The sequence below is a fragment of the Alexandromys fortis genome, unplaced genomic scaffold, assembly GCF_014885135.2.
Source record: "Alexandromys fortis isolate MF-2015 unplaced genomic scaffold, M_Fortis_MF-2015_v1.1 scaffold_42, whole genome shotgun sequence".
NCBI lineage: Eukaryota > Metazoa > Chordata > Mammalia > Rodentia > Cricetidae > Alexandromys > Alexandromys fortis.
This window is the reverse complement of record NW_026067934.1, coordinates 102,626-115,226: the sequence shown is the minus strand read 5'-3', so window position 1 is coordinate 115,226 and position 12,601 is coordinate 102,626. Positions and strand designations below refer to the sequence as shown.

Sequence of the window (12,601 nt, the reverse complement as noted above, 5' to 3'; positions counted from 1 at the left end):
TGTAGCCAAGAGAAATATTGGAGGCTGGCCTGTGTGGAATACAACTATACTATCTCAGAGGGAAGAGAATAATGGTATCAATGTCAAGGACAATTGATATGACATGAAAGAACCTGCCATGTGTGAAGAAGTAGAATATTGGCTTTACTTCTCTAAGAATTATGAAAAAGCTGTAGCACAGGCTTGGAGGTTAAGAACAATTCTTAATCCTTAAGAAAACCAGATTTAATGACAGGGATTCATAAGAAGAATTTTTTTTTTTTTTTTGTCACAGCAAAAGAAAGCAGACAAAGCACAGCATTGATGCTCAAAGCCTTATAAGTATGAACAGAAACTAAAACCTTTTGCACATGACGGGATGTTTTGTGTAATAATCCATTGGAAACACTTTTTTCTGCCTTCCGTCCCACTTGACATATTTGTAATATTAATAGATTAAAGACATGAAATACACAAATATTGAATGTCACAATACAATGCTCCATTACAAGAATTTGTGTAGACTTGTTTTTCACTTAGGTGTATTTGGAGCACTTGGCATGTTCTCAATTGTCCTTTGAGTTCTAAATGTATAATATAAATTATTTTCTACTGAATAAAAAATTACCCCATATTCCTGTTGTGATCTTTATAGTCCTCTTCAATATTTTCCTCTAGTGCTTTTTCTAGAAAAAGAAATCCAGAGAATACATTATGACACATTCATAGTCAACATAAAAATTACTGCAATCTAGTTCTTATGATACGGGTATGCACACTAAATTCACCACATTTTCACTTCAAGAATTCAATATCAACATGATATGCATAAGTATGACACGGTTGTTCACTGACTGAATAAGCAATGGGAGCATGTAGTACTTTTTACCTATGGAGATCAGGTTCAAAAATGTTTCCTTCATCACATCTCTGTAGAGCTTCTTTTGACTAGAATCCAACACAGCCCACTCTTCTGAGGTGAAGTTCACTGCCACATCCTCAAATTTTACTGGATCCTATGAGTACATATATCAATTAGGATGGTTAATTTTCACTGACAGGATACATAATCATCTTGCATGTGTTTCTTAAGAAACCTCTGAATTATTATATCAATAGGATTTAGTGAAGAATACCATGAGATGCCATCTTGATTACTTGATGACCCACTGTCTCATTTACTATTTATTAGTGTGTCACTCACTAGCAGCTTCACACTTCTGAATTTTATGAACTGGACTCTTCAATTGTGATATGAAATAAACTGCTTCTGCCTTAAGTCACTCTCCTCAGAATAATCGGTGACAGCCAGAGGAAAAGCCTGATGTAAGGTAGAGCAATGCGGAAATCCAAGCAGCGATAGAGGAAGGAAGAGGTGGAGTCAAGATGATGCCATGAGCTGCTGAAGAAGAAAATCACCAAAACTCTTCTAGTAACCCACACCTTCATAGCGACTCACACATTAATAGAAATGGGTTAATTTAAGATGTAGAGTTAGCTAATAAGAAGGCTGAGCTAATAGGTCAGAGTATATAATCAATATTAAAGCAGTTATTTCATAAGCAACTGTAGGAGGTAATGATCAGGACCCAGTGGGTGGAGAGAAACTGGTCCAGGGCAATTAGAGGAATGGAGAATATTTGTAACTACATAAGGGTGCCCAATATCTAGCAACATACATCTACATAAAGCCCCAAAAAGCATTTAAAAAAGTGTTTCTAGACAGGAGTCGAATTGGAGCTTCCTGGTAACTGCATTTTTTTCCCAGAGAGCATCTGTTTGCTGGTGGCCCGGAGAGACACTGTTCCTTTAAGACATAGCATTATGATGATCATGCTGTGTCTGGAATGATTCTGGCTCTTTCAGGAGGTCCTGCTGTGGAGCACTTACGGGGTTTGTGAGCAGTATGCAGCAACATGTTTGCTGGAGCTGGGGTGCGAACATGGTTTAAAGAACTAGTGGTAATTGTACCTCCACCATATTGAAAGGCTGAGAGAGGCAGATTCAACATCCAGGGACTCAGAAACCATACTGCTTACCACGTAAATAAACTAAACAAAGAAAAATCTCCTTGTTAGAAAAAGATTTCAGATACACAATAGGACAGATTTAGACATAAAACCCCTCTAAAGGAGACATAATGTTTCAAAAATGTGCACAGGCTTCGGTGAGAGAGGACAAATATAGACACGTATAAAAAGAAAGTTTTAAAAAAATAAAGAATTTGAAGAGAAAGTAAAAATAATATAAAACAAATAAGTCACATAAAAATGAAAAATACACAGAGTATCTGGATTGTGCATATTATTGTGTTTTCTTTGAAATTTTCACTGCAAAGAGACATTTGATTCTACGGACTGATAAACTAAACCTATATATATGTTAAAAGTATCTTGACTTCCAAATTTGAGTTTAAGGATATGTTAACTTTGATAAAGATGTTCTGCTTTTGTTTTCACACATGAAGAGCACCTGTGGATTCCTTCCAGGCCAATGTGTTTTGATGGAACAAGAACCACCCAAAAAGGTCTCCATGAACCCTAAAAATACTTCACCCAACAACAGTAGGAAGTAGTTTGGAAAAAACAATGTACAAACACCGTAAATGTTTGTTTATAATTGTTTGCTTTCATTTTAAGTGAGTTGATTAGAAGTGGTTAACAGTCATAGTCCTTTTTAAAAAGAGGGTGGGGTGGGATATGATACAGAAATTGGTATGGACTTTGGTTTCTCGGAAAAAAAATTAGGTCAATTTTGTTACATGTATATTTCTAGTCTTGCTTAAAGTATTAGATTTATATAGTTCATTTAAAAATGTAATGCATAATTAAAAATTACAGATTAATATAGTCATTAACAATAGTCAAACTTATAATTATGTAAGTTATGTTTCCTAGATATACTGAGATATTTTTCAGTTAGATAATCTCCAACACTTCAAAGTCCTAGAGAATATGGCATTTAAAAGGCTTTAAAAACTTAGACTTTTTCAAAAGTAACACATGTCTGCTTCTGGCAGCACCAATTACTTTGGAGAGGTTTATGGGCACTGAAGAAACTCATTACAAAATTTGCCTTCAATGTGACAAGGCGCTAACCATTTGAGCAAGAAACTGTTCTTCCCTGGACTGATTCACAGTATTCTGCATAAACTGGACATGCAGGACCCACATCTGGCAAGGAGACTACCTCCCACCTGAACCCAGCTTCAGGCACTGCCTGAATTCCCAACAAGTCAGGATACCTTTCTCATCAAAGTTGTAGGTATCCTAAATACCTTCCCTTCACAGTTGTAGGTAGGTATTGCCGGACTTTCAGACAAGTCAGGATACCTTTCTCCTCATAGCTGTAGATATTCAGCATACTGTCCCAAAACAGCCATAAGTATAGTCTGGCTTCCTGATAAGTCAGTATACTTTTCTCTCCAGAGCTGTAACACTTGCAGGTATAACCTGACTTCCCAACAGTCAGGATACATTTCCATCCAGAGATGTAATACTTGCAGCTAACACACAACTCTCTCTGAACAATGAACCTAGCAACTTTTGGGCATCCTTCTAGGAACAATGAACTTTATAGGGCTGTATCAATATCTTATTAACAAATTGCAACAATGGCCATCTAGATAGAAACTAAACAGAAAAATAAAGAAACAGATGTTATGACTCAAAAAGATGTAGCAGATATCTATAAATACACAAACACAGAATTTACCTTCTTATAACCATTCTCCAAAACTGACTATTTAATTGGCCATAAAGCAAGTCTCAACAGATATAAAAAATTGAAATAACCCCTGTATCTTTTTGAAATACCAAGTATTAAAGCTGGATTTCAACAACAACAGAAAGCCTACAAACTCATGGAAACTCAGCAACTTTCTACTGAATTACCACTTGATCAAAGAAAAAAAAAGATAGAAAGAAGTTAAGGAATTCCTAGAATTCCACGAAAATAAATGGTCAACATACCTAAATTATGGGACACAATGAAAGCTGTACTAAGAATAAAGTTCATAACACTGAGTTCCTTATGCAGAATTTGGAGAGATCTTATACTCAAGACTTAAAACATACCAGATTTAACAGCACAAAGCTGTAGGACAAAAGGAAGCATATACCAAGAGCAGTAGATGGCATGAAATAACCAAATAGAGGACTGAAATCAATAAAACACAAAGAGAACAATCCCAAAGAACCAATGAAACAAAGAGTTGGTACATCAAAAAAAAATCAACAAAATAGATAAACCCTTATCAAAAGTAAAGGCAGAGAGCAAATATCCAAATTAACAAAATCAGAAACAAAAAAAAATACATAACAACAGACTCTGAAGAATTCTGTAGGATCATTTGGTCATATTCAACTAGCTTTACTACATAAAATTGAAAAAAGGAATGGACAAGTTTCTTGATAGATACCACTTATCAAAGTTTAAACAAGATCAGATAAAAAGTCCAAATAGACCAATCCCTCCTAAAGCAATAGTAATCAATAATTTTTGATTATTTTAATGCTTTATAAATAATACCATTCAAAATTTCCACTTCCTCCCCTTCTACCATTTCCCTCCTACTCTCACACTCACTCTCCCCTCTCCCCCTCCAATCCTAAGAGAGGGCAGGGTACCCTGCCCTGTAAGAAGTCCAAGGCCCTCCCCCCCTCCATCCAGGCTTAGGAACGTGTGCATCCAAACAGACTAGCATCCCCAAAAACCAGCACATGTGGTAGAGTCAAATCCCAGTGCCATTATCATTGCTTCTCAGTCGGTCCCAATTGTCAACCACATTCAGAGAGTCCAGTTTGATCACATGCTCGTTCTGTCCCAGTCTAGCTGGCTTTGGTGAACTCCCATTAGCTCAGGCACCCTGGACCAACCCCTCGTAGTCCTGACTTCCTTGCTCATATTCTCCCTCCTTCTGTTCTTCAAATGGACCTTGGGAGCTCAGTCCAGTGCTGCAATGGGGTCTCTGTCTCTATCTCCATCTGTCACCAGATGAAGGTTCTATGGTGATATTCAAGATAGTCATCAGGAACATGTCCCACTGGATGGCCAGAAAAGTTTCTCAATAAAATTTTTCAATGAAAAGACTTTCAGGGACAGATGGTTTGAAGGTAAAATTCTACCAGCATTTACAGGAACAGTTAATACCAATACTCTTCAAATTATTTCACAAACTAGAAACAGAAGGAACACAGCCATTTTTTTTCTATGAGCCAACAGTCAGCAAGACGCCCAAACCACACAAATACTCAACAAGAAAAGAGAATTACAGACCATTTTTACTCACGGACATTGACATGAAAATACTCAATAAATCTAAGAACACATCAAAAAGATCCTCTACCATGATCCAGAGATACACAGTTAGTTCAACATAAGAAAATCTGTCAATGTAAGCCTCCATAGAAACAAAATAACGGGAAGAAAAAAAACCACACGGTCATCTCATTAGATGCTGAAAATCCTTTGACAAAATCAAAGAGCCCTTCACAATGAAAGTCTTGGAGCAATCAGAGATAAAAGGGTCATACTGAAACATAATAAAGAAGTATACAACAAATCAAACGACAACATCAAATTAAATGAAGATAAACTCAAAGCAACTCTATTCAAGAAAAAGACAAGACTGTCTATCAATACCTATTCAATATAGTACTTCGAGTTCTAGCAAGGGGATACAAAATAGAATGGAACAAGTTAAAGTACCATTATTTAGAGATGATACGATAGTATATACAAGAGATCCCAAAAAGTCTACTAGGGAACTCCTCTGGTGTGGGAGAATAGTCTGTATTCTGTCAATTATATTTTAAATAAATGCTGATTGGTCAGTAGCCAGGCAGGAAGTAGAGGTGGGTGAGTGAGAACAAGAGAATTCTGGGAAGGAGGAAGCCCATTCCTCCCCAGTCCTGTCCAGACATGGAAGAAGCAAGATGTGACCTATCCCGCAGAAAAAGGTACTGAGCCATTTGGCTAACATAGATAAGAATGGGGTAGTATAAGTTACAAGAGTTAATAAGAAGCCTGAGCTAATGAGCCACTCAATTTATCGTTAACATAGACCTCTGTGTGATTTCTTTGAGACTTAACGACTGCAGGAACCAGGCAGAACAAGGATTGGGCAGGACAAAAAGCTCAGTCAACACTACTCCAGCTGCTAAACACCTTTATTCAGGTGGCTGGATAAGAGTAACAAAAAAAAAGTTGCTCTCCTATATACAAATGACAAACAGGCTGAGAAGGAAATCTGGGAAATAGCATCCTTTACAACAACATCAAATAATTGTGGTATAACTCTAACCAAGCAAGTGAAAGACCTTCATGCCTTTGTAGAAAGAAATCGCAAAAGATATCAGAATATGGCAAGATCTCCCATGCTTTTGAATTAGTAGGATAAACATAGTAAAAATGGCCACCTTACCAAAAGCAATCTTTAGAGTCAATGCAATCTCCATTAAAGTCCCAACAAAATTCTTTACATACTTTGAAAGAAACATACTCAATTTCCTTTGAATACAAAAGAAAAACAATACCAACAAAAAAACTCCAGCATAACTCAAATAATCCTGTATTATAAAAAACTTCTGGAGATATTTTCCTTTATCCAAGTTGGCCTTCTCATCTTCTATGTAATTATTTTAACTATTATTAGTCAGAATTATCTCAAATGCTGTTAATATTTCCTTCAATTCGAGAAGAGAGATCAGAAAGTGAAGGGGAAGCTGCGACCTGTATGGGTCCTAGCAGAAGAGAGATGCCAACACCATGGATGACTGCCAAGGACAGAAGCAGTTGTGGACTTGAGGTAGTCTGAGTCTAGGAGTCAAGTGATGTGTGCTGTGGCTAGCAGGACAGAAAAGTTGTGTCCCCTAAGCCCTGTGGAGACTAGACTATCATGCGTGAAGCCCAGATGAAGGACACCGAGCTACAGAATGTGATTAACAATGTTGAATTTGGGGTTTGCTTTGAGCTAATTGTACCTGTGCTCTGCTTCTTTCCTTTTGAAATAAGAAGTGCATATCTTATACTTGATTTTATAGGAGCCCACAGAGGAGACATTTTGGATTTAAGAGACATTAAATATTTAAAGTGTATAAATTTTATTTAAGACTATGGAGATTCCTAAAGTTACACTCTGATTTATACTGTGATAATAACATGAAATCATGGGGACAAACAGAAAAGGAAAAGTTATGGTGTAATAGTGGTGAATTTGTATGTCAAGATCACAAGGAGTCAATTGTGCTGGTTAGGGTTTTGTCCACTTGACACAAGCTACAGTCATCNTTTTTTTTTTTTTTTTTTGATTTGTAATTGATGTGTGAGAACCTAGTCTGCTCTGGGTACCATATATTAGCATATGGGCCCGAGTTCCATGAGAAATGAAACTGAAGTGTGTTGAGGAGCAACTCAATAAGCAGTGTCCTTCTCTAATTCCTGTTTCAGTCCTAGTGTTTATTTCAGCAATAAAAAGCAAATTTAAAAATAGCTCTTCTGACGCTAATGAGGTAACTCAGAAGTTTAGAGGACTGATGGCTCTTCCAGAGAGACCACACTTGATTCCCAGCACCATGGGTGGCTCACAACTGTCTGTAACTGCAACATCAGGGGATGGGGATCTTACACCTTCTTTTTCTTTCTTTCTTTTTTAAAATATCCAACTAAAAAGATTTATTTCAGCCAGTTGAGACTACACTCAGTTATTTGGGACCTAAGGGAAGCCCCAAGCATTTAGACCAAATCCCACATCCTGTAATCTTGCTCAACAGTGCAGGGGGAGCTTTTGCCCCAGCAGGCAGTTTAACAGTAGCCAAGATGAGCAGTAGCTGGAGGAGGTTTTATACCCTCTTTTGGCCTTCAAAAGAGGTCAAAATGTATTCACGTACTACATGAAAGCTGAACACAGACATACATGCAAATAAAGCATGCATGAAGAACAAATAATTCTAAAAACCAAGATAACAACAACAACAAACATCTCTTATAGATAAAGCCCCGAGAAAACATCATAAAAATACATTAAGTACTTCTGAGTATGAGGAAGTTTTTTTGTAATGAACCACTGAAAAATCTCTTACATAGTTAAATATTGCAGCACACTTTGGTAACATTCAGAAATTACAGAGATGGGATATTCAAATTCTTAATGATCAAATCCAATTGCAGTTTTATAAACATCTATGTTAGAATTAATTTATACTTAGGTATATTTGGATAATATATTAGGTTCTCAGTTGTCTTATCATCCCCAAATGTTTGATGTGAATTTCTCTCTCTTGAGTATAATTTACCCTAGATTTCTCTTGAGCCTCTGGTAGTCCTCTTCAACATTTTCTTCATGTGTTTTCTCTAGAAGTAAACCCAAAGAAATCATGACTTAGTCAACATTATAAAAATTTATTACATTCTAAATTTTATGATGTGACCAGGCACATTAACTTCACTCCATGTTCCCTTTCGATATTTCAAACCAGAGACTACTAAACACGTAAGCAGGAAACAGTTGTCTGAATGAATAAGCTAAGGAATCATAGTGTGTTTTACCTATGGAGATCAGGTTCATAGTTTTCCTTCATCACATCTCTGTAGAGCTTCCTTTGACTAGAATCCAATAAAGTCCATTTGTCTGATGTGAAGTTCACATCCATATTCTCAAAAGTCACGGACTCCTAAAACAGTGCACATATTAGGATGGGTGGTTTTACCTGACAGGTTGACAGGATGCAGAACTGTCTAGCACATGTGCTTCGGAAGACACTTCTAAGTGGTTATGCAGATAAAGGTTAACATGAGGAATTATAGGGATTACATGAGTTAATGTGAGAAAAACCACTCACGGTGCATGGAAGCAGTCTCTGACTTGTGTGCAGGATTATATTAGAAGAAGAAAGGAACTGACGAACATATAGCCACACATTGTTGATTGTGCTTATGATTTTGTAGACAGAAGTTTCTGTACCTTGGTCCTTCAGTGTTAAGTCCCAAAGAAACACACAGAGGCTTATATTGATTATAAACTGCTTAGTCTATTAGCTCAGGCGTATTATTAAATAGCTCTTAGAACTCAAATTAAGAATAATTCTTGTCTATGTTGAGCCATGTTGCTTGGTACCTTCTCTCAGTGAGGCATTCTCATCTTACTTCCTCTGTGCCTGGATGGTCTTTAGCTCTCTACCTTACCTCTTCCCAGAATTCTCTTAGTCTGGTGGCCCCCAACTACACTTCCTGCCTAGCTACTGGCTAATCAGCATTTTCTTAAACCAAATGGGTGACAAATCTTTACAGTATACAAAAGGATTATCCCACAGCATGATTTGACCATCTGTTTCACACTCTTGCTTTAAGGTTTCTATCACGATTTACTGAACCCTTCAACTATGAGAAGAAATAAACTCTTTCTGCCTTAATTCATTTTGTTAGATAGTTTATCACAGCAATAGGAAAACCCTAATATAGNAGAGAAAGAGAGCGAGCAAGAGAGAGATCATCATAGAAGACAAAGCAAATCTGAGTGGACCATTTGGTAGATGCAGTCTAGACAAAAATGATGAAAGAAATGCTTACAGAAGACACACAGATCAGGAAGACTCAGAGTAGAACAAGGATTCAGTTTTAAAGTAAGATGGAGGCCATTACTTTCTAATTTCTTCAATAACCTAGTTTCATTCTGCCGTGGGACCAGGAACGTAAAAAAAAAAAACCTCATGTTTAAAAACAATGAAGTACTTTAGTAAGTGAAAAAGAGTATAAGCAAGCTTAAAATTTTAAGACATGAGGTGATGATAAAGCAGTTATAATTGGTATGAAATTAATTCTAGGCCCTGGGAGAATAGCGAGACAGAACAAGAGAAACAACCTGAGACTTTACTTGGGTTTTGCACCCAACACCCTGTGATATTCTTTGAACAATCATCTGTATATAACCTTGAACCACATCTGCTATCAGATTTCATGTTTAAGAAAAATAGCAATGTGTTAGCCCCTCAGACACCTTATTAATCCCTTATATCTAACTGCATTTTGAAACACATCTGGGAACAATGAAAAATGGCCTGAAAGTAATGTGCCATTTTGGGGCATATGTACCATAAGTCAAACTATGTTTTCAAAATTAGCATCTAAGGAAAGTCTTTTTACCACTTTTCATGTGAATAAGGCATATGATTAAGATCAGAGGCATGATGGGAAAGGGCATATGCAGGGAGCAAGGCTTTCCAAATGTCCCCCTTTCTGTCAAAACACAGAACCTGCTGTTCATTCTTAGACACCAAATCTATCTTTAAAAGCCCCAGGCAATAATTGGTGACCCAACCCTGTTCATATCCACAGTTTGGATATTTTAGGAAGATTATTGAAAAAAAGTTTCTGTGGGAACACATTCTGCTCCTTCAGTCAATAGCCTTTAAGGTACCAGCCCACTTGGGCATCATCTCTAACACTGTAAAAGCAGTGGTAAATATGAGCCTGTTCTCTTGCTTCTGGCTCCTGCCTCCAGCTGCTAGACTCGGTTCCTGTTCACATACAGGACTATTGTCAAGGACAGTGATCTGTAAATTTTTCCCTTAAATAATAACCCTTTTATTATTCATAATTCTGAACTGGTGTGGGATTGTTTTGTGACTTACATCATCATCCTGTGCCCAAACGTTTGGTTTTAGAATGAGCTGGCTCTATTGTCTGCCACCAGCTCGGAGTGCACCTGACTAGGCATAAGCCCCCTCCCTCAGCTGACTGTGGTCTGTGCATGGAGCCAGAAGTTCATTTGGATATAGACTTTTCATGAAGCGGCGATTTTTCTTGCTGCTGACCAACCGATCAGGGCCTACTACAGGACACACAGGTTGTGATTTCTATTAATAACCTAGCTAGGTTAGTTTTGTAGGTAGCCTGCAACATCTACTAGTAGGTAATGGTTATTACACCTAATCCAGCTAATTAAACCACATGTAAAATTTAATATTCTAAACATAGATCATAAGTTGCTAATTTAAAAGGGGCAATATGTCAGACAACCTAACTGTCCAAGGTTTCAATATCCTCTTTACTTACACCATGTGCGAGGCTTTACAACAGTTATATGATGTCCCTTCTACATCATTATTTTTGATTCTGAGGATTAGTCTTGTCCTCAATATTTTTTTTCTTAAAAATATGGTTTGACAATAGGATGAAGAATGAGGTGTTTTTAGAAATGGTAAAGTCTTTACAGAACTGATACCAAACTTTTCAAGAAAGAGTTTGGAAATCTGAAGAAAGATATGACCACTTTAACAAAACTCAGTCAACTGAGATACTTTTAGAAATGGTACAAACTGGTACCAAGCTTCTCAAACACGAGGTTGGGAATCTGAAGGAGGATACAAACAATTTAACTAACAAAACTTGGAAAACTGAGGTACTTTTGGAAATGTTACAGACTAATAGTAATTTATTTAAAGGAAGATTCAGCACTCTGAAGGAGGAAACAGCCAATTTGGCACATAAAACCCAATCAAGGATACTTCCCACTTTCTCTTCTATAAGGTTCAGTGTGCTGGCTTAATGTTGAAGACTTTGATCCATTCAGACTTGAGTTTTGTGCATGGTGATAGATATGGGACTATTTTCATTCTTCTACATGTTGATATCCAGTTATGCCAGCATCATTTGTTAAATATGCATTCTTTTTTCCATTTGATATTTTTTGCTTCTTTGTCAAAAATCAGGTGTTCGAAGGAGTGTGGATTAATATCCGGGTCTTCTATTCAGTTCCATTGGTCCTCGTGTCTGTTCTTATGCCAATACCAGGCTGTTTTCAATATTAAAGCTCTGTAGTAGGGTTTGAAGTCAGGAATTGTGATGTCGTCAGAAGTTCTTCTGTTGTACAGGATTCTTTTGGCTATCTTGGGTTTTTGATTTTCCATATGAAATTGAGTACTATTCTTTCGAAATCTGTGAAAAATTTTGCTGGGATTTTGCTGGGCATTGCATTAAATCTGTAGATTGCTTTTGGTAAGATTGCCAATTTTTACTATGTTAATTCCACCTACCCAAGAGCATGGGAGATCTTTCTTCTTTCTGGTGTCTTCTTCAATTTCTTTCTTCAAAGATTTAAAGTTCTTGTCATACACGACTTTTCCTTCTTTGGTTAGAGTTACTTTGAGATATTTTATGCTACTTGTGGCTATTGTGAATGGTGTTGTTTCTCTGAATTTGTTTCGGATCCTTTTATCATCTGTGTACAGGAGGGCTACTGATTTTTTTGAGTTAATCTTGTATCCTGCTATATTACTGAAAGTGTTTATAAGTTGTAGGAGATCACTTCCTAAATATAACCCCAGCAGCACAGACACTGAGAGAAACAATTAACAAATGGGACCTGCTGAAACTGAAAAGTGTTGAAATAGGAGCGGCGGCGGGGCTGCGTCCCCAACACCCCGGCCGCTTGGCTAGCTCATGCCCGAAATAACAACACACAAACTGTATTCATTTAAAGAACTGCTTGGCCCATGAACTCTAGCCCTTACAGGCTAATTCTCGCACCTGGACTAGCCCATTTCTAATGATGTGTGTAAGCACCCCAAGGTGCGCTTACCGGGAAGATTCTAGCCTACGTCCATCGTGGGTCTCAGCTTCATGC

At 37.3% G+C, this 12,601-nt stretch overlaps 1 protein-coding gene across 5 annotated transcripts in view; it reads right to left on the bottom strand.

Moving 5' to 3' along the window:
- Positions 1 to 12,601, bottom strand: part of LOC126504150 (zinc finger protein 709-like) — a 93,598-nt gene that overhangs the window by 12,188 nt on the left and 68,809 nt on the right. For 2 of the 5 annotated variants that reach the window (XR_007592517.1, XM_050146200.1), the window contains exons 2-3: positions 869 to 995; positions 608 to 665 (exon numbers count right to left, since the gene is read on the bottom strand). Coding sequence is in view for 4 of the 5 variants with exons in the window: in XM_050146200.1 (XP_050002157.1) it covers positions 608 to 665; positions 869 to 995 (185 nt within the window). In the remaining variant the exon portion in view is untranslated. Of the gene's footprint in view, positions 1 to 607; positions 666 to 868; positions 996 to 8,526; positions 8,652 to 12,601 lie in introns of all 5 variants that reach the window. The other 3 variants (XM_050146202.1, XM_050146203.1, XM_050146201.1) reach the window with 2 other exon arrangements.